Source organism: Papaver somniferum, chromosome 1 (genome assembly GCF_003573695.1).
Source record: "Papaver somniferum cultivar HN1 chromosome 1, ASM357369v1, whole genome shotgun sequence".
Taxonomy (NCBI): domain Eukaryota; kingdom Viridiplantae; phylum Streptophyta; class Magnoliopsida; order Ranunculales; family Papaveraceae; genus Papaver; species Papaver somniferum.
Genome location: NC_039358.1, coordinates 179,556,492 through 179,579,414, shown reverse-complemented (window position 1 = coordinate 179,579,414; position 22,923 = coordinate 179,556,492). Strand labels below are relative to the sequence as shown.

At 34.6% G+C, this 22,923-nt stretch overlaps 1 protein-coding gene across 1 annotated transcript; it reads left to right on the top strand.

Annotated features, from left to right (window-relative positions):
* Positions 1-1,129: 1,129 nt before the first annotated feature.
* On the top strand, positions 1,130-4,174 carry LOC113334352. Its single transcript, XM_026580629.1, has 6 exons — positions 1,130-1,305; positions 2,339-2,540; positions 2,929-3,042; positions 3,127-3,197; positions 3,743-3,859; positions 3,958-4,174. The coding sequence occupies exons 2-5, from the start codon at positions 2,445-2,447 to the stop codon at positions 3,780-3,782; spliced, it is 321 nt and encodes a 106-aa protein (XP_026436414.1). The 5' UTR covers positions 1,130-1,305; positions 2,339-2,444; the 3' UTR covers positions 3,783-3,859; positions 3,958-4,174.
* The last annotated feature ends 18,749 nt before the right edge of the window (positions 4,175-22,923 follow it).

The window sequence follows — 22,923 nt, the reverse complement described above, 5'->3', positions numbered from 1 at the left end:
AAAAAAACAAGTAAGTTGATGTTGCAACAGAAATAGAGTAAACATTAGACGATCAAATTTTATCCTAAGCTTCTAAAGGACCTAAAACAATTATACATGTGAACAAACATCAAATTTTCGACTAAAGTGTCGAGTCTTGATTATGTAACTGAATTTTGACGCAGATAGCAAGAACTCAAAAAGATGAAGTTCCAGTTTCTCCAATTTATCCTAACTCGATCCAATTTTCATCGAAAAATATTCATATTGTTTCGGTTTATTATAATATCGAAGAGTCGAGTTTTGACTGTGTAATAAATTTTGATTCAAATTGCCTCAACTCGAAAGGTTGAAGTTTCAACTTTAATCAAATGGACGACGAAAGAATGTGCCATTTAACTAAAAGTCGACCTGACTGTGACCCATACTTCAAAACTTAAACCTAAAATCAGTATAATGATACGAATAGTGCTATCTTGACCACTGGCAATTTCCAAGTGGACAAATTTACATCTCACAACCATTTCACTGTAACATTTACTGTCAGATGGATAATGGAATTACGAGTGGAAATCGACTATTACCCTTAATGAAAACGCCATGTAACCAAAAATCGATGATTACGAGCGAGACCGGGAAACTTCCTGTGAAAATTGTTATGTAACATTAATTGGTAATTTTATTTTAATTAAATTTGTGTGGTGGTAAAATTTAATTATGCTTTACAAAATAATTTCAACAAAAATGCCTTTTATTTATTAGTTCATTATATTTTTTTATTGGTGTCGGTCAACTATGGTCTAAGATTCTTAAAAATGAAAGACCAAAGTCTTGTGGTGTGACTTCACTAGTTAAAGTGTTAAACGCTATTAAACAAAAAGAAAAAAAATATACTACATATAGAAGAAAGAAAGACGTGTGTCTTTCATGTTGTTAAAAGGGTATTCTTCTCAGTTGTATTATCCTTATCTCTATCTTAGGCAAGTTTTCTCCTCGGTAAAATTTTTTTGGCAGAAAATCAGGGATTATTAGTGAAGATTTGTTCTACAATATCGGAAACATTTGTGCATCGCCGTAGGATGTAAAGAAGAATATATCGAGAAGGAATTGAAGAAGAACATCTAGCGGAAATAATCTCGGTCAATTTTTTTTGATTTGAACCCTAACAATTTTTTAGCGGGATGAAAATCAAAAGAAAATCCTTTTGGACGGGATTATTTCCCGCTTGGTGTTTTGGAATAGCTATAAATTTAAACCCTAAAGTCAATTAAGAAATGTTAAGAGATTTATCTTTTCGGGGGATTATCAGAGATCAAAAACAGCGAGGTATATCTTTTTTATGCTTATCTATAGGTTGGTAAATAACTTATTATGATTTTGATTGAAAAAATGCAGGAGTTTCATATTAGAGTATCTTTGATTGAATCTAAAATTAGGTTACATAGGATTGTTTTAGTTTTTATAATAATACAATAGCTAATTAACTTGTGAATTTTTTATTGAAAAGATGAATGGGTTTCATATTAGAGTATCTTTGATTGAATCTGAAATTAGGTTACATAGGATTATTTTACTTTTGTAATAATACATTTGCTAATTAACTTATGACTTTTTGATTGAAAAGATGAATGGGTTTCATATCAGACTATCTCCGATTGAATTTGAACTTGGGTTTGTTATAGTTTTGTAATAAGACTGAGTTTCGTGTATATGGATCGTATTTTGGTTACTATCCTTTCAAATATGGTTGTATATCTATTGTGCTTGAAGATTAAAAAAATGGAACAAGGTATAAACAAAATATGGACAACAATTTTTCCCAGATTAATCTAATTTTTGTGTGATACCTGTCGTTCAGTTGTACTTTCCAGAATTAGATCGGAAGTTAACGATACTCTTTTTCATTGTACCTTCGACAAGGCACGGTACTGGGTCTCACAGGCATTCCTTTGTCCAATCTCCTCAGTTGAATAGTGTAAACTTAAGATTAACTTCCTGTTGGATACCATGGTGGTTATTTTGACAAACTTTAGGCTTTAAAATGTGTATCATTTCAATCTATTGCTCCTCCTGTTTTAGTTAACAGCATAAACTGAACATTTATATTCTGGCCCCTAAAAGTGTATAAAGTATATAAGTCGTGTAATGTAATTGAGGTCTGTTCTTATGATCCAAAAACAAGAAGCAATTATATGAGACTACGCATCTTGTGATCCCAAAACAGGGTATAAAATCTTTAGTGCAAATAAAAAATCAGTTCAATAAAGCTATTAGATTGTTGCTATCCTTTTTTTAGTATGGTTTTCTATGGCAGAGTAGTGGTTGTTTTGTTGATGAATAGTTTTTTTTTGTGTTTCAGATGACTGGAGGAATTATTACCACTCTTTGTTCGGTTGAAAGCAGCCCCACATTCAACTGTTCTCCCTCGTCTCCTAGACGAAGCCCCATATTGTCTGAATCAGGTCATGATGAACTGCATGATGAGCTGCATGGAACGATCACAAGTGAAGGCTCGGTATACAGGTGGTAGGAAAGGTGTACCTAGAACGTGGCATGAAATGGTAAATTCTTAACACACTATATGGCATTTTTGAGCTATTATTCTTATGTTGTTTCATTAATTGGATATCATAATAAGTTTTTGGTATGCCAAGAGTCCTTGTTTATGCAGTTTCGTTGGTTCTTGTTCATTCCGCGCATTATTGCTTCCTGCTGAAAGGGTCACTTATTAGTTTCAATCCAATTGGTTTTTAAATTGCAATATGAACTGAAGAAACTAAGCTGGTTGGATTATATAAGACGTGATGCTATAGAATGATCACTTATCGAAGCATCTAATGGAATTTTGATGCACTTATCTTGTCAGTAGAAACCTCTTGTTTATTGTCTGAAAGATGTCGCATTTTGATGCAAAATTGTGCAAGTATTTGATGCATTGTGTTGTCACAGGAAAAAGAAAGTCCCACTGGTGAGATATATAGGCCATACGTGTTTGTGAAGACACATAAAGTCACCCCAGATGATAATCCCTCATCATCTAAATCACTGGCAGCTGCAACATTAGTAAGTTCTCCTATTTTGTCTAATATTATTTATTGATACATTTATGATATCAGTTGACTTTAGTTCGCTTCTGTTGATGTGTAGGCATTGGTGCAGAGGAATATGATAAAGATCCTTCAGCACAAAAGTGTTTGGGAACCGACGCTGTTACCAAGGTTAGTGGTGAATTTGTTGTTACATGAATCTTTTTGCTTCTTGCATTTTTATATTGGATGGTGATATTGGTTACGTTGCTCTCTTACATTAATGCTTACTGATTTGGTTTGCAATTGTTTTCAATCTCTTACAATCACATTGCCATTCTGTAATACTGTTGCATCTGTAGAACTGTCTTATTTTATATTTTAGTAGTAATTGCTGCTTCAAGTAGCCAACACCAGCACCAGCACCAGCACCAGTATGCAGATTTCATTAGTTTTTATATGTTTGAAGACTAAGTGCTAGGCTGTATATGAAAAATTTGTTAATAACTGAAGTTTCCTTCTATGTGTATACTGTTATTGCCGCCTTGTGAATTGTTGTTGACTTTCCAGCTGTACAGTAGTCTAAAAAATGCCCTTGTGTTACGTTATTTGTTTAACTGAATTTCATGGAATTTGAATTTGCTTCTTAAATATGGCTAGATTTTTGGCCCTGATGGAAAGGGGTAATGGGTGCTGGTGTTTCTAAATCTCAGTTTCTTGTTGTTGAGTTTATGAAGGCCAGGTTACAGAAAGATAAGCAGAAAGCCGAAGCTTTGAAAGCACAGTTGGATGATGAAAGACAGAAAAACAACACTGGAGTACATGATCAGATCTCTAATACCTCTTACCAGCAGGTGACTTCTAATAGCACTTAGTAATGTGTAGTCAGATGCATACAATGTTTCTATCATGATTTCTTAAACTTACTTGGTCTTGTTTGTTAAATATAAAGGATATTGGCATGCCAGTGATACCCTCGTCGTTTGGTCTTTTCTTTTTGAGCTTAAGGAAAAAGCCGGTTGCAGTTGCATATGTCGAAACTAAGGTGCTGATTGATGACGATTACGACTGCATGCTTCAAGGAATCATTGAGCCAAATGCAATGTTGTGCGACAGAGATGATGTTGTACTTCAGGATGTTCCTATAGGTATTATTATTAGGTGGCCAAGGGCCTATGTGACTCCCATAGCAGAGCTATCAAGTTAGAGCCGCAGTGACAATAAATTGATTACTTTTTTGAGTTTTAGCATGTAAGTTGGAGTTGTTAGGATACCTCTTCTAATTTATGTTGGAATATTCTATTTTCTTTTAAAAAATAATTAATAAAGTTTATTAATAAAGCTAATTTTAACATCTATTTTGTTTTTTTAATGTGGATGAATTTCTGACACACCAAATATAATTATGAACGGATTTCATATTTCTGAACGGATTTCAGATTCAGAAAATATGAATACCAATATCTGAATCGGTATCCAGAAAAATGACAAAACTTTCTTGTTAGAATTAAAAATTTTATTTAATAAAAATACCTCGAATTATAACAGGTGTGAATCATTATTTTATTTAACAAACATCTTCCGCGGTTTTTAAATGGCATATTTCAACCGTTATTATATTTTACATATAGTAATCGTGGTTTTCTTATGATAATAATCAACCGTTATTATATGTTACATACGATAACCGTGGTACTTAATAATAGATTTCGTACGTGATTTTAGATCACAAAATTTAGTCGTCGTATTTAATAACATTATCCATTTGTCATTTATAAAAAATCACACCAAATAAATAACGGTTCGAATGACAGATGAAAACCGTGATAATTCATGTTTTATAACAGACTTTGATCGTCATTTATAGCCCCTTCTGGACTAGTGTATAAAAAACAGAAAAGTGGAGAGAAAATCATATAAAGGAACATACCTCCTCCCTGTGACCACATGTGACTTAGAACCTCCACAATGGTTGAACGCAGTAGCTTCTCTTGCTTTTGCACCTGCTGCAGAGCGCTTCTGCAAATTTTAAAATAACAAAAATAAAATAAAAACTTACATAAACATATTGTACTACAATTAAAAACATGTTCCAAAAGAAGAAGATAATAAAGACAATACCTTGAAAATTTCACTGGAAAACACATGGTCGCACAACCAGTCCCAATCTTCCAGCGACACGTTCTTATAAGGATTTCTCTTGGCATCTTCATAAGTTCCATCTTTTAAGGACAAATTAAAATGAATGGACATTTTATTCCTACGATTTGAGTACTTTGTGCCCATAGATTTCATTAAGAATTCCTTCACCATCGGCAAAGAAGTGTCCAAGATGAGTTTATTCTGCAAATGAAAACTATATCAGTATTCACATATTAATTCTAACTGAATTATTCTTAACAGAAATGCATTACCTTGAGCCTTTAAATCAACGCATCTCTCTCGCAGATAGGTATTTTGGTCCATGACTTATATTGTAACGGGGCAAGGGAGCGAACAATCACCCCACACTCGCTTGCGAGTGGATTGGAATTTTCACAGTCCGGCTTTCCTTCTAATTCGGATAAGTGTACAGAAAGCTTCCCTTTGTTAGCTGCAATCAAAGCATCTAGCTTCAGGACTCGTGTCGGGCCCCTCACGTTCCTTGATGTTGCTGTTGTGCCTACAAATGTGAAAAAGATCAATTTTATGGGAAGGTAATAAAGATAATATGAATACTATAAAAGTGGTACCCTAAACATATTTTACAACAAAGTATATGATGCAAAATTGAGACCAGTAAGCACGAAAGAGATTAACAAGATGGAAATCAATTTGTTGTTCAACTTAGTTTTCAGACTCCAAGTAACAGAAAGAACTTTCAAACACTACTGCTTTCATTTATAGAAGGAAAGGGCCAAGTAAGCTACCAAATCGACCTACCGACACATATACAAGGTGATCTGAGTTATTGAAAAATGAGAAAACCTTAAATACTCACATTTTGTGAGTGTTGCATTAACCTAGCTCAAAAGTTATAAATTACAGACCTAATTATGTTTTGTGATTGTTGCTGACTTAAAAGTGCTTAATGCTACTTTTAACTGTTTAAGTAAGAACATTACCAACTCAATTAAATAACTTTAACAAAGTCTCAGCTGGCACACAAAATTGTGAAGTCAATCAGGTTCCATACATAAGTCTAAAAAGGATTAAAAACTACCAATCTAACTGTGGAGATTAATGAAGTAAAAGTCCAAAAAGAAGAGAAAGGGGAAAAGTAACAGGTACCCTCAGAAGATGATGTTGCTGGAGCTGGTTGTTCATTATTGTTCACCATTTTTCACCTGGGAAATGAAACAACACCATGATTAAAAGAACAACTAAGAAACCCAACTACGGAATCAGGAATTCATGTTTGGGTGGGCTAAAAAAAACCCAATGAAAAAATAACAGCACCAACTGAACAAATTCAAACAACTTACTTATGGAGGGAAAAAGTACAGATTACGAGGTCCTAAGCTATATGAAGCGGTAACATTTGATTGCATTACGGTACTCAATATCGAGCAAAAATAGACAAATTATGGTACTCAACTACTGACTACCAAACTAAACGAGAAATAGAAGAGGGATATTTTTAGGTCAACTTACATTAACAAAAAGAGAAATAAGCACAATGGATATACGATTATTTGCTTATTCGTTGAGACAATTGATCAAACAGTTAACTTACTGACTACTAAACAAAACAAAGTACATAAATACAAATTGATGAAACACTTTAAAATAATTTGAGAAAAACATCTTTAGGTTCAATAAAACAATAGATCAAACAATTAACCTACGAAAATTAGTGAAAGTTGATTGAAACTACTTTGGGTTCAATAGCACAAATAACAAACATTAAATCTACAGAAATGCATAAAATAGAGTATACTTATAGAGACTGAGCACTGCAGTGATTACTTGAGCTTTTAAAGTGGGTAAAGGAATACAATTAAAAAACAGAATACAAAGGGAACTCAAAGTCGCAGAACAAACCTTAAGTTAGAGTTCTGAAAATCCTTGAAGTTAGGATAACCAAGGGATAGAATAAGCCTGGAGAACAAATAACTACAAAATTAGGGCTTTGCATATATGATTTAACATATAAGATTGAAGAGTGATATGAGATCTAGAGAGGAATTACCTTCAATCGGTATCTTGTGAGCAAAACTTCATAACTTTGGGACTGTATTTATAAGAGAGAAAATGGAAGATCAAGCAGGAAAAAATCCCGCACAGCATTTTTTCCTTTTGATTTACATGGCGCCAAAAAGAATTGAAGATTACCCAAAATCGAAATGGTTTCTTAGCTAGTTTTTCTCTGATTTTGAGATAAAAATAGGGTTTTTCTGTTTATCCATATCTTCTTTCCAAATAAGTGAATATTCTTCTCCTCATAAATCGAAAATTCCCATGCAAGATAATTGTTAACAAAGGAAAATTTTCACCATTCGATCTGAAATACTATAACAATCCGACATAAATTGAATTTTTTGCATATATTTATGTGATTAAAATATTTGAAATACTATAACAATCCGATCTTGATATATATTAAATTAAATTACTTAATCAATATATATATATAAATGTGACCATGTACTGGTTTTGCGGATCCGTATGTTCGTGTCCTTGCTTCCCAGCCACCAAAACATGAAATTTATTGAGTAAAAAAAAGGTATAGTTATCCAAAAAGGTGCCCAACTTGTTGCTAGGTTTCCCACCATTCTCTTATTAGAGTTTGTTGACGATTTGTAAGTTTATTTTGTTTTTCTAAATGATAAGAAATAAAATATATATTCAAAAACGGGCCAGCTAGCTCAGCTGGTCATCCCCGTTCCCAAAGTTTCATGCGTTACAGGAGGTCCCATGAGGCTCGCTGGTAGGATAGTACAACAACTAGTTCAATTAATGTAGTAGTATGTTGTTGGAGCTTAGCTTGTTAGGCTAACTAGTTAATGTAATATTCTTTATCCATTAATAATAAAATAGTATTATTTTTAGAATTTAAGAATAATATTTAAAAAGAAAAAAAATGCTAAAAAAAAGTTTGATTTCAAGATTTCATTGGACAAAGAAAACTTATTGTATCTTAATTTTGTGCATAAGGCTCCATGTATAGTTACTGATGTTTACCTGTTTGCCTTATTGTATGTATATATCAAGGTACCTAGGAACACTTAAACACTACGTGGGAAATAAAGCGCGCCCAGAAGGTTCAATTGCAGAGGCTTACATCATTAATGAATGTTTGACATTCATCGATGTACTTCACTGAAACTGAAACTAAATTTAATCGGAAAGAAAGAAATGATGATGAATTAGATGGCAGTCTGCGACGCCAAGGAACAATATCTGTGTTCGCTCAAAAAGTCCACCCAACTGGTGCTGCGGATATAAAGTCACTGTCACCAGAAGAACGAGATCAGATACATTGGTTCATCCTTAACAATTGCGAAGAGGTGCAGCCTTACATGAAGTAAGTGAAATTGTCAACCAGTTGCTTCTAAGATTATTTCCAGTGGTTATTATGTTTTAACATTAGTTCCGAACTTAGGAGCATGGCTTAGGACCTAATGAAGTGGACCTCTATTCAATGTTGTTCGTAAACACGTACACTCTTCAGTATTTATGCTGGCTAGGTTGGTAGATAAATTCCATATTTTCTTTGTAACCTCAGCTGTTTACGTAGTATCTACCAAAGTGACATCTCAATTTTAGTATTTGGTCACTATTTTGGCAATTTAATCCTATACTTGGGTACGAACATCTTTTATTTTAGTATTTAATCTTAACCGAAAGAATTGCTTTGCAAGCCAACTTACTTGCACCAGCACCACTCACTCTTCTTACTTGGTCTCTTTAACAGTGTATGTTCCATTCAATGTGAATTATCCCCTCTCAGTTTCTTATTTGTAGTCATATTGATGTGTTGGAAAGTACCAGCATGTCAGTCTTATTGCAGATATTTTGCAGTCTCAGACAATAGCTGAGCACAATAGTTGAGTCATAGCGCCAAAAGCGTCACTTGTAGTTGATCATGGTTGTTGTAATCTATCTGTGTGCCAAGTTTGTATGCGTGTTTCGGTGTTTATTTGTTTTTGTGAATGTGTGTGCGCTTGTTTGAATGAGTTCATAGTCCATGCTTTTATGTAAAGACTGATTAAAACAAGTGTTTAGCTCATGGAATGAATGTTTCAGAGAGGGACTCCACTGGAGTGTATGATAGTATCACTGGCTTTCAAAGTAATTAGAAAATCTTAGACATTTTTATCTGTTATGCAACATGTGTACTTCAGATTGTACGTGATTAACTTTTTTATTTTAAAATATAGGGAACACTTGAGGAAGTTGAAAGAAGAGACGAATGATGACAAATTGCTGTCACAACGACAACAAAAAGAGTTACCTGATTGGTTTAAGAATCGAGTATGTGGAAAATTTCATTGTCTCAAGTATATATTATGATCGTGTGTTGTATATTTATTTCACGTAGTATTTTTCAAACAATTTGCAGATGTTTGATTTACGTTATATCAATTCACCGGAAGCTACTGAAGAATTGCATTCATTGGCCTTGGGGTTTGCATTACGAGCAAACTCATATTCAGCTTGCAACCTGAATGGAGTTCGGTTTCATACGAAACAACGTGAAGCTCGCTGAACAACCCAAAATAGTGGATTGCTAGTTGATTCAGTATTTGAAGGCAAGGAAATTGAGTTTTATGGTATATTATGTGATGTTATTGAGGTAGAATACCTGGGCAATTATCGGGTTGTGTTATTCAAGTGTGACTGGTTCGATTTGACTCCACGGAAGAAAAATCTTAAAACAGATTATGATTTGACATGTTTGAATGTGAGTAGTACGTGGTATAAGAATGAACCATATGTTATCGCATCGGACGTGCGACAAGTGTTCTACCTGGATGATCATAAATTCGGAGCAGGCTGGAAAGTGGTTCAAAAGATGCATCACAACCATATATGGGATGTTCCTGAAATGGATGATGATGACGAAGAAGAAGAAGAGGATGTTTAACAACAAACTGGAGATGTAACAGTATCATCAGTCATACAAGACAATAATGTTGGACTAAATGAACTCCATAGAGATGATGTGCAGGCAGAGTTGGTAGATGCAGAGATTGTACGTGCAGATGATATTGACGTGGATGATGTTGATGTCGAGGAAGAAGATGAGACATTGATTGATTATAATGACTCGGAGGTGGACAAGGAAGACATTGTGCCAGTTGACGATGATACAGATTTAGAGGATTAGTTATTTGCATTTTATTTACTTAAAAATAGTTGTTTGGTTTGATAATTATTTTGATTAGAACAATAGCTCTTTATCTTTCAATGATTGAGAGATTGATTATTTTTGTTTGTTTTTTTGAACAAAGGGATTGGTTATTTTTGTTGTTGGTTGGATTTCAACAATATTTTTTGTCTCAAATTCAGTTTTTTTTTCTTTTTTTTTCCTTCTTCTAATGTAGTCTGGGAATCCACTTTCTTCATGTGCTTTTTGTGTCTTTTCTATTTTCCTTGTGCATGGTGATCTTTTCTGTTGGCATAACTTAAGGTGCTCAAACAACTGGTTTAAACTTGAAATGTCAAAACACGAAATTGTTGTCCAGGAAAAGGAGGGTCGGTTGCATCCAACATACTTTTGATTCAATATTATAGATTCAATCTTTGGTCTATATAGCATTCTTTTTGATCTTTTCCCATTAAACGACGTAAACAAATGACGACTTTTATGTTTCCCCTAATGAAAAATTACTTCGACAAGTGAGTTGATTCTCTATAATTTATTACATTATTTTTAAGTATTATGTTTACATGATAAAATATATTGTTCCCAAAAACTTATTCTTTAGCAGCTACGTATTTTTTATCACCATAAAGAAATCTTTGTGACAACACTGAAATCACGAACTGCGGTGAAGTTATAGTGTCACCGAAAATGACTAAAGCGACAAAATCTAGTTCGTTGCGAATGTTCTGTCTTGTGACGAATATAAGTTTTTACTATATAAATATTTGCAACCAAACAAGCTGATGCTCACTAAAAATAAATATAGCGTCAAACATTTAGTTTCGTCACTATAAAATTAGTTAGTGACGAATTAATTTTGTTAGTATAAACTTTTCTTTTGTAACGAAATTTATAGATTATCACCAAAAAGATTTTATGTCAATTTTTTAGCATCATCACAATAGCATTGAATGTGACAAACATATATAATCACAAAAAATTCATTAGTGACTAGACATTATTTCGTCTCTAAATAAGGTCACTAAAAACTTATGAGTGACGAAACCCGAGTCTCGTTGCTGATAACCGAACAACATTGACAAAAATTATTTTGGTCACAATAACTAAGCTTCAGCGATGAAATATTCTTCACCACAAAAACTATCGTCACAAAGCCATGTTTTCTTGTAGTGACAGTTCTGAAGATCTCGTTGATACTTTGATCTATTTTGAGTGAATTTATGTCACAAGAGAAGGTTCTCAAGAATAATCAAACTAGGTGCAATCAAAGTTTTAACAACCATATTCAATCAAATCAATAATCGAAAACTAAAATAACAATGCAATTATCTAGTTTCCCACCAACGGTACTTTATAGAGCTTCTTGATCCCACATAAGTCTTTAAACGAGCGTACGTAAGAGATTTCGCCTAATTAGGGTATTTTACTCTTCAGTATAATATTACAAGTAATACTAGTAGCCGGCTCCACCAGAAACAACAAAAAGATGAAATTTGCCTGGCTAAGGATAGTTTGAAAGAATAACAAACTTCACTATTTATAGACCAAGGTTGTTTGGATAATAAGGAAATTCCAAAACCAAAAAGATTCACAAGATATGCAATGAAGTACCTAATTTCGGTTTTCATATTTCCAACTAATATCGAAACTGTAATTCCAAAATCTCTCTTTAGAAAATATCTAATATTGGTTTAGCACTTAACTAATATAGTTTTCCTAGAGATATATTTTGATTGCTGGAAAATCAAAAACATATAATTTGAAAATATTATTTAAAAGATTATCCAATATTTCGATTTGGAATCACCTTGCGTATCAAAAAATATCTTTGAACAATCAATAGTAAAAATTATGTACATGTTCAAATTAGGTCGACATCTTGAACTTTCCTATCTAGCAAACCCTAATTCCAAACTCACGCAAAACCCCAAAGTAATATGTGAATATTGAAAATTGGTTTTTCCCTTAGGATCGATTCTACCATGACTCCCAAAATAGTTTAGGATAGATTTTACCAAGTCTCCAATATAAGCAGGGATCGGTTCTACCTTGACTCCCAACAATGGCTAGGATAGATCTACCATGATTCCTAATATAGGTAGGGACCGACCTACCATGATTCCCAACAAAATCTAGGTTCGGTTCTACCAAGTATCCCAAGATAGGTGGGGATCGGTTCTACCTTGATTATCAACACAAGTTAAGATTGAATCTACCTGAATTCCCACCTTAGGTTCGAATTAGTCATCCAATAGATCTCCATAGAAAACCGTACCAAAACACCTATTGATTTCCTTTCAAATACAATAAAAACTCTATAAATTAATGATGTTGGGACCACCTGAATATATTAATTAAGCGTGAACTTAAATAACCGATAAATTAATAATTTAATTTATATCTTATTAACTTATAGATAAATTTAACTTCGATCAACAGATAACATAAGTTTAGACAGTTCGGATGAACAATTAGACGGTGATATCACTCAAGACTTGCAAAATTTGATCGAAAAGTTGGGTTATCGCAATTTAGTAAATGCCAAGATGTTCTAAATATATGGAAGAATATGAAGTTACGTAATTGTAGACTGATGAAGAAATAATTGAGAGCGTTATGAGAACTGATAAAGATGACAAATAAGATGATGAAAGATCTACAACAGATTCCCCTTCATGAAACGAGGTTGTTAAAGCGACAATCACATTAAATATTTTTTCGCTGGGCTATGAAAAACAACACTATGAATTCTTATAATGATAAGAAAAATTAGAGATGAAATTCAATGTGATATTAATTTAACAAAAAACAGAATACAATTGATTCATTTTCCGAGAAATCTTCATAAAACGTTAATGTATTGATTATATATATAGTAAATTATTAATTTATATTTCATATGGGGTCTATATAGATGATCAAAAATGTATTAATTTATAATTTTAGAAAATTATTAATTTGGCACATTTTCCCCGAGTCGGGATCGGCTAAAAATATTATTTATCAGAGTTTATTAAATAATCGAGTATTAATGAATGAAGTTTATACTGTACGAAACAAGTTCGTATATCTACTTCCTTAAACCAATGTAATAAAATATAGTTTCCTAGGATGAAATCACACCTATATCCAATATACAATCAAGTAACAAGTTACATAGATTACTCGATGTCGCATTTACAAAGTTCAAGAGATAAACGTTATACTTCGTAATTCATATGCTTCCTTGACGCTTTGATCATACTAATATGACCAAGTCTAATAATAGAATATCATATATAACCTCGCATGTTATGTTTTTAATCTTAAGCGACTTGAAAGAAACAAGTCAAGTCAGTATTACTAACCTCAAGTGGAAAGATGATGTCTTCGTTGTGGTTGTTACATTTTCGCGTTCCTCAGGTCTTCAGAGTAATACTTGCATGTCTCAATATTCCTAAACTTTCTAGTCTAACCTAAAAGAAGTTGTCGCTAGTAATCTTAATCAAGTGACTGTACTTGAGTTTTGATACTAAAATATGAAAACCAACCTTGACATACCAACGCATGGTGGGTTCAACCAAGCAATGCTCTAACAATCTCCCCCTTTGTAAATTTTAATGACAAAACTCTAATACATATGGAGATAAACGAATTAAAAATAACTCATTCTTCATACGCTTGATTCCAAGTTTCTACAACACAATATCATGCACATATTCAAAAAAATAAATGTTGTTGTTGACATTTGAATAACAAAAGCTTTACTCCCCCTAAAGGAAAGATAGGTATATATTCAATCCGAACATATTTGTTATTCTTTTTTGTAGTATCAAATACTGCACAACATGATGATATGTTTCTCCTCCCTAGTCTATGCTGAAAACACGGGGATACCAAAATACACCACCAACTTTTTCTTAGGCAGTCTGTATAGACTGAACTCAAATACAATTCCGAGAGTTACAACTTAATGAATCTCAATCAGGAATGATATAAAGAGCTTATATCTCTTTCTCTCACAATCAGAATTAAACAGAGACAAGTCTGTAAACCTGATTATTCCATGAGAGTACTTGGACGATTCCAAAGATTAATCAAGTCGTATCCAACAATAGTGATGGACTTATCTACTTGAATTGATTTTAACGTATAACATGTGATATTTCAAATATAAAGATAAACAATATAACGCGGAAAACAAATAACGCAAACACCAAAAATTCGGTTAAGAAAAAATGTGTCAATTTATTGGCTTATGATTTGGTATCTTCTTTATTGTTGGGTATCAAGTGTTTTTGGTTAACGAAATTCGGTGCAATTGTGGTGCTATAATATTTATATATTTTTTCAATTGCTTCCGGTTGAGAAAAATAATGACAAGTCAATTTATTTTGGTTTGTATCTATTGTTTTTGGCTTAAAAAAATTACGGGGGCATTTGTTTAGTCCATTTGATTCTGGATAAGAAAAACTAAGTTAGTTCTGGTCTTAGTTAGACTTATCAATTGGAGGATTCGGTTATTCAAGTCTAATCGAATGCCTTAACAAGAAAAAAATAGTTAACTAACCCAGTGTTTGTATTGTCTAAAGGGAAAGGTCTAAGTTATTCTCTTGAATGATTAGAGCATGATGAGGGAAGTAGAGTTAATTCTGATCTTTATTTTGGTCTTGTCGGAATAAGAGATTGTACATACGCAATCGGTTCAACAATAGAATTAAGTATCTTACTCGATTTGTTGGACTACAGTGAAAATTTCTTCGGGCAAATGTTTCCTTGATAACATATTGAAACTAAATTACTTTTATAATTTCGGTTTTAATATCGGTTATCTAAAGTGGTATGTGGAATCTTCGTACTTAACCCTTATAGGTTGTACAAGTCTTATAGATTTGTAAGATCCTTTAGGTTTGTCCTTTGTTTGTTCGAAACTTTGTCATTTTTGTGACAAAAAGAGGGAGAAATATATGGAGTAAACAAGTGATTTTTAATCACTAGGAAAGGAAAATTGTGCTTAAACGTTATATCTAACGAAAGAATAAAGCATACACTAAGGGGGAGAAACATATCATCATGTTGTGTAGTATTTCTGACTACAAAAGGGGAATAACAAACATGTTTGGATTGAATATTTATCTAGCTTGCCTTTAGGGGGAGTAAAAGATTTTGTTATTCAAATGTCAATAACGGCATTTATTTATTGAATATATGCAGGTTATTGTGTTGTTAAAACTTGGAATCAAGCGTATGAAGAATGAGTTATTTTGTAATTCGTTTAGATCCATATGTAATAGAAGTTTTGTCACTAAAATTGACAAAGTGGGAGATTGTTAGAGCATAGCTCGGTTGAATCCACCAAACGTTGGTATGTAAAGTTTGGTTGTCATATTTAGTATCAAAACTCATCTCGAGTCGCTTGATTAAATACTAGAGTCAATTTCGTTTAGGTTAGACTAGAAAGTTTAGGAATGTTGAGACATACAAGTATTACTCCGAAGACCTGAAGAATGAGAAGAAGTAACGACTACAAAGATGACATCATCCTTCCACTTGAGGTTAGTAACATTGACTTGATCTTGTTTCCATTCCTAACGTATCTTTCAATTCGTGCGACTAGGTCATAACAGTATGATCAAAGCATCAAGGAAAACGTATTACGAAGTATAAACGCCTATCTTTTGGAACTTCGTAAATACGACATCGACATAATTTATTGTATATAGTTATTTGATTATGTGTGCATTATATAAGTGTAATTTTATCCTAGAAAACTATGTATCTTTACATTAGTTTAAGGAAGTAGAGAAGTATGAACTTGTTTTCATAACCGAAAGGGAAATCATGATTGGTCTTGTTATTCATTGAATATCTTTTGGTTTACCAATGGAAGATAACTATGGTAGAACATATCTTAACTTTGTTGAGACTTGAGGTATAACCGGTCATAGCCTATATAATATAGCTAGTTGTATCCGGTCATGAGGTTGGAAATCAAGGTGTAACCGATCAAAAGCTATATTGGAATGCAAGTTGTAATTGGTCATAAGTTACTTTGGGAACCAAGGTGTAACCGATCACAAGATGAATTGGGAAGTTAGTTGTAATCGATCACAAGCTACCTTTGGGAAGCAAGGTGTAATAGTCACAAGCTACTTCATGGAGCAAGGTGTAACCGATTACAGCCTATATTGGGAATCATGTTATAACTGGTCACAACATATTTTGGAGTGATGGTTTAATCAGTTCCATGTACAAAACCAATATCTATGGTTCACATATTTCTTCATGGTGTATGTGTGAATTAGGGTTTTGGGTTTGTCAAGACGAGAAGCTTTCAGATGTTGACATATTTGAACATGTACATAAGTCTTATCATTTATTATTCAAAGATATTTCTTGATGCTCAAGGTGATCCCTGGTCCAAAATATTGAAAAGCATATAATTATCATTTTCATCATATATGTTTTCATTACCAGCAATTAAAGCATATCCTTTGGAAAATATTATTAGTTAATAGAAGTTTTCTATGAGCGTTTTCAGAAATATTGGCTAACATTAATTGGAAATAGGAAAACCGAATTTAGGTACTTTAATGCATATCTTGAGAATATTTTTGATTTTGGAATTTCCTTGTTGTCCGAACAACCTTGGTCTATAAATACTTGAGTTTGCATTTCTTACAAACTATCCTAAGAGCTAGGCAAACTTCATTTCTTGTTGTTTCTGATGGAGCCGTCTAACCGGAGAGGAAAGTACCCTAATTAGGCGAAATCTCTTACGAACGCTCATTTAAAGACTTTTGTGGGATCAAGAAGCTCTACGAGTACCATTGGTGGGGAACTAGATAATTGCAGTGTTATTAGTTTTCGGTTATTGATATAATTGACTAATGGTTGTTGTCACTTTGATTGTGCCTAGTTTGTTTATTCTTGAGAACCTTATCATTTGATATAAGGCTCACTCAAACTAGATCAAAGTAGCGACGGGACCTTTAGAACCATCTTCGTATCTAAAGACATCTTGTGATAATCCATTATTAACAGACTTCATTCTGTGAGTGACTGATCACAAGAGGATTCAAGTGTTGTTGTGCAGGTATTTGAAGGCATAGAAGATTTGAAGATGAAGAAGAATTTTTAGTAGTTTTCGTATCTTGTGGATTTAGTGCACAAACCTTGATCGACTGAGATTCAATTAGAATCGATTTATATTTGATATACTTGATTGATTAGTTTCTTGAGATCGGCATCGCTTTATAGTTTCTCTTTGAGATCTATATTGATTGATTGGGAATCTATAATTTGATTATTTCGGTAGTCAAAAGATAAATTGATCTAACCAGACACGAGTTTGTTAGATTAAACAGAAGATCCTTTGTCAAAAACTCACATATCTTCTAGCAAGATTGATTAGAGTGGTTACCAAACAGATTCTTCCTTGGTCGTTTGAAATACGATCCAAAGAACTTGCTATTCACGTGTGTGACTCTAGAGTTCGAAGGCGTAGGGATACTGAAGAAGCTAAGTAGCTAGGGGTAGTCTACTTGGTCTCAACTATATAAAGTTGGTATTAGATTTTGTATAGCGGCTTAATTTTGAGAGTACTCAAAAATGGACTAGGTCCTAGGGGTTTTCTGCATTTGCGGTTTCCTCGTTAACAAAATCTTGTTGTGTTGTTCACTTTGTTTTACGCATTATAATTAAGTAAATTACACACATACGTTAATTCTGTAACACTTGATATTGATCATATAGAGTTTCGGTTATTACCGAACCTATTATCAAGTGCACACTTTGTTGTCGTATCGTCTCGATCTTGTATCCATAGTCAATCACACAAGTGACCTTGTTGTTGTATTATCTCGATCTCATATCCATAGACGATCACACGAAGTGTGAACCAAATTTGTTGTATTGTCCCGACTCTGTCCATAGACGATCACATTCGGTAGAGGACTTTTAGGTTAATAAATAAAAGATTGTGGTGTATTTGGGTACCCTCGTCTTTTAAATTGGTATCATAGCAGGCAAACACGAAATGATCTAACAATCTGTGTTTGGTGCGATCCAACCTATAAGACTGGAGTCTAAATACGGTTTTGATAGAACCTGAGAATGATTAAGTTAACATAAACCAAGATATCAAGAGTTTTGAATTAACACTTTATGATGGCATCTACGAATAAATATCTGAAAACGTTCATGAAATCATCACGAGAGAAATCTACTGAACCAGTTGATCTTGTTAATGATGTAGAAACTGATGACAACTGTAAAACATGTTTACAAGAAGTGTTGGATGAAATTTCTGATGATGATGACTCAGATTTTGAACGAGACGTAGAAGAGGATATCTCAGAATACTCTAAACTACTCGATCCTTTGAAAAATAAAAAACTGAGACCTTCGAATTTCGTTCGTTTTATGACTCCTCTTTCCCGTGAGAACAGGAAACTGAAGAAGGTTTACAAAGGATATTATGGAGGTCATCGCATCTCTGCTTCTTTTCTTAAAGATCGTACAGAAGATCTAAACTCAAAGAGTCTCAAATGCGAGAATCTTCAGAGAGATCTCTTTTTGTCCGAAGCAAGGATTAACTCTCAAAAAAATAAAATTTTGAAGAGAAAGAAGGTGCATATTGTTTGTACCCAAAATTACTTTTAGGCACTAAATACGATTGATGATGATGATTTATGTGTAATTGAGTTAAGTTGCTAATGAAGAAAAATAAATAAGACATATTTAACGTGGTTCAACGATTGATGTCTACATCCACGGATGAAATCCCCTTAGGGAGAGATATTTTATTAATAAGAATTACAATGTTTTTCTCTGATTCTGCAAACCTCCCCATTCCTTCTACCAGGGTGTCCCTATTTATACATTTGAATAATTAATTTCAAGATAAACTTAAATGACATTAATCTCCCCGCATGCCTCCTGGAATTAAATATGCATGAAACTGCATGCATGCCTCCTTGAATTAAATGTGCATGAAACTGCCTGCATGCCTCCTTGAATTAACTCTGCATGAAACTTCCTACATGCCTATTGACTTGCCCTGCATGCCTCCTGGCATTAATCTGCCCTGCATGCCTCCTTGTATTGATTTGTCGGCCTCCTGTTTATTTTATACACGGTACAAACATCGCCCCTCTTAACCTCCAACTTGTTGGGGGTTAAGAATTTTGTTTTTCCTTCGCGTCGATCGTCGATGACGTAACTCGCCAGTCTCCCCCAAGCGTAGAGACATTACAAACACGCCCCTAACTGTGATAACATGCAATAAAATTTTCTCACGTGTTAGGCGAGAATTTTTGCCACGTGGTGGACTTGTGATGCTCGATAGCTAGTCGAGTCTTGAGTAGAATGTAGTGTGTGTTTGCGGCTGGGGAAAGGCTTTTTGCTCGCAACGTAACAAGGCTATCGCTTGCTGCTCGGGCAGGCTGGTTGTTTCTTGTGTTAAGTACGAGTCTTTGGACCAATATCGCGCATTGGGCTCGTGGTTCAGACGATACGTTATGCTTGGCAAGCTGCAAGTCTTTCATACTCGCGTGCAAGACGAGATTTTATGCTTGCGATAAAAGCAAGACTTATGTGCTCACGTGCAAGGTGAGGATTTTGGTGCTTTCGAAGTGATGCAAGGCTAAATATTGAAGGGTCTATGTAATCCTCATCTCGAACTTGATCATGTCGCTATCCACGAACCACGAACTCGATCATGTCGTTATCCACGAACCTCGAACTCGATCTTGTTGATGCCCCAAGTGCATATAAAAATTTCTCGAACACAGAATTTTTCGCTTCCATGTTGTAGGGAATTGAAAAACGGTTCTAACGACCCAAAATTCACTCAATTCGGACTTCAAATGAAGAAGTTATTGACGAAACAAGATTTGGATGAAGCGGGTGCATTTCTGTAATAGTTATAATTGTTATTGTTCTCTGGATTTAGCAATACTTGCTGCTATTGTTTTGGCCACGCTTTCTTCAACAGTTTCGCAATAGTTTCTTCAATCTTCGTAACGGTTTCTTCAATGTCGCAACGGTTTCTTCAACCTTTGTAACGGTTTCTTTAACCTCGCAACCGTTTCTTCAACCTTTGTAACGGTTTCTTCAACCTCGCAACGGTTTCTTTAACCCTAATTTTTTTTCTTTTTTTTTGCTGATTTTTACATGGAAATTCGTGGCATGATTTCTGAGCTTTTGACGCACCCATCTCAATGATAAAACACGATTGTTTTACACGAATCCCCTTAGTCGGCGCTAATGTTTGTACCAAAAATTACTTTTAGGCACTAAACACGATTGATGATGATGATTTATGTGTAATTGGGTTAAGTTGCTAATGAAGAAAAATAAAGAAGACAGATTTAACGTGGTTCGGCGATTGATGCCTACATCCACGGATGAAATCCCCTTAGGGAGAGATATTTTATTAATAAGAATTACAATGTTTTTCTCTGATTCTGCAAACCTCCCCATTCCTTCTACCAGGGTGTCCCTATTTATACAGTTGAATAATTAATTTCAAGATAAACTTAAATGATATTAATCTCCCTGCATGCCTCCTGGAATTAAATATGCATGAAACTGCCTGCATGCCTCCTTGAATTAAATGTGCATGAAACTGCCTGCATGCCTCCTTGAATTAACTTTGCAGGAAACTTCCTACATGCCTATTGACTTCCCCTGCATGCCTCTTGGCATTAATTTGCCCTGCATGCCTCCTTGTATTGATTTGCGGGCCTCCTGTGTATTTTATACACGGTACAAACATCGCCCCTCTTAACCTCCAACTTGTTGGGGGTTAAGAATTTTGTTTTTCCTTCGCGTCGATCGTCGATGACGTAACTCGCCAGTCTCCCCCAAGCGTAGAGACATTACAAACACGCCCCTAACTGTGATAACATGCAATAAAATTTTCTCACGTGTTAGGCGAGAATTTTTGCCACGTGGTGGACTTGTGATGCTCGATAGCTAGTCGAGTCTTGAGTAGAATGTAGTGTGTGTTTGCGGCTGGGGAAAGGCTTTTTGCTCGCAACGTAACAAGGCTATCGCTTGCTGCTCGGGCAGGCTGGTTGTTTCTTGTGTTAAGTACGAGTCTTTGGACCAATATCGCGCATTGGGCTCGTGGTTCAGACGATACGTTATGCTTGGCAAGCTGCAAGTCTTTCATACTCGCGTGCAAGACGAGATTTTATGCTTGCGATAAAAGCAAGACTTATGTGCTCACGTGCAAGGTGAGGATTTTGGTGCTTTCGAAGTGATGCAAGGCTAAATATTGAAGGGTCTATGTAATCCTCATCTCGAACTTGATCATGTCGCTATCCACGAACCACGAACTCGATCATGTCGTTATCCACGAACCTCGAACTCGATCTTGTTGATGCCCCAAGTGCATATAAAAATTTCTCGAACACAGAATTTTTCGCTTCCATGTTGTAGGGAATTGAAAAACGGTTCTAACGACCCAAAATTCACTCAATTCGGACTTCAAATGAAGAAGTTATTGACGAAACAAGATTTGGATGAAGCGGGTGCATTTCTGTAATAGTTATAATTGTTATTGTTCTCTGGATTTAGCAATACTTGCTGCTATTGTTTTGGCCACGCTTTCTTCAACAGTTACTTCAACCTTCGTAACGGTTCTTCAACCTCGCAACGGTTTCTTCAACCCCGCAACGGTTTCTTCAACCTTAATTTTTTTTTCTTTTTTTTTTTTGCTGATTTTTACATGGAAATTCGTGGCATGATTTCTGAGCTTTTGACGCACCTATCTCAATGATAAAACACGATTGTTTTACACGAATGCCCTTAGTCGGTGCCAATGTTTGTACCCAAAATTACTTTTAGGCACTAAACACGATTGATGATGATGATTTATGTGTGATTGGGTTAAGTTGCTAATGAAGAAAAATAAAGAAGACAGATTTAACGTGGTTCGGCGATTGATGCCTACATCCACGAATGAAATCCCCGTAGGGAGAAATATTTTATTGATAAGAATTACAATGTTTTTTTCTGATTCTGAAAACCTCCCCCTTCCTTCTATCAGGGTGTCCCAATTTATACAGCTGAATCATTAATTTCAAGATAAACTTAAATGACATTAATCTCCCCGCATGCCTCCTGGAATTAAATATGCATGAAACTGCATGCATGCCTCCTTGAATTAAATGTGCATGAAACTGCCTGCATGCCTCCTTGAATTAACTCTGCATGAAACTTCCTACATGCCTATTGACTTGCCCTGCATGCCTCCTGGCATTAATCTGCCCTGCATGCCTCCTTGTATTGATTTGCCGGCCTCCTGTTTATTTTATACACGGTACAAACATCGCCCCTCTTAACCTCCAACTTGTTGGGGGTTAAGAATTTTGTTTTTCCTTCGCGTCGATCGTCGATGACGTAACTCGCCAGTCTCCCCCAAGCGTAGAGACATTACAAACACGCCCCTAACTGTGATAACATGCAATAAAATTTTCTCACGTGTTAGGCGAGAATTTTTGCCACGTGGTGGACTTGTGATGCTCGATAGCTAGTCGAGTCTTGAGTAGAATGTAGTGTGTGTTTGCGGCTAGGGAAAGGCTTTTTGCTCGCAACGTAACAAGGCTATCGCTTGCT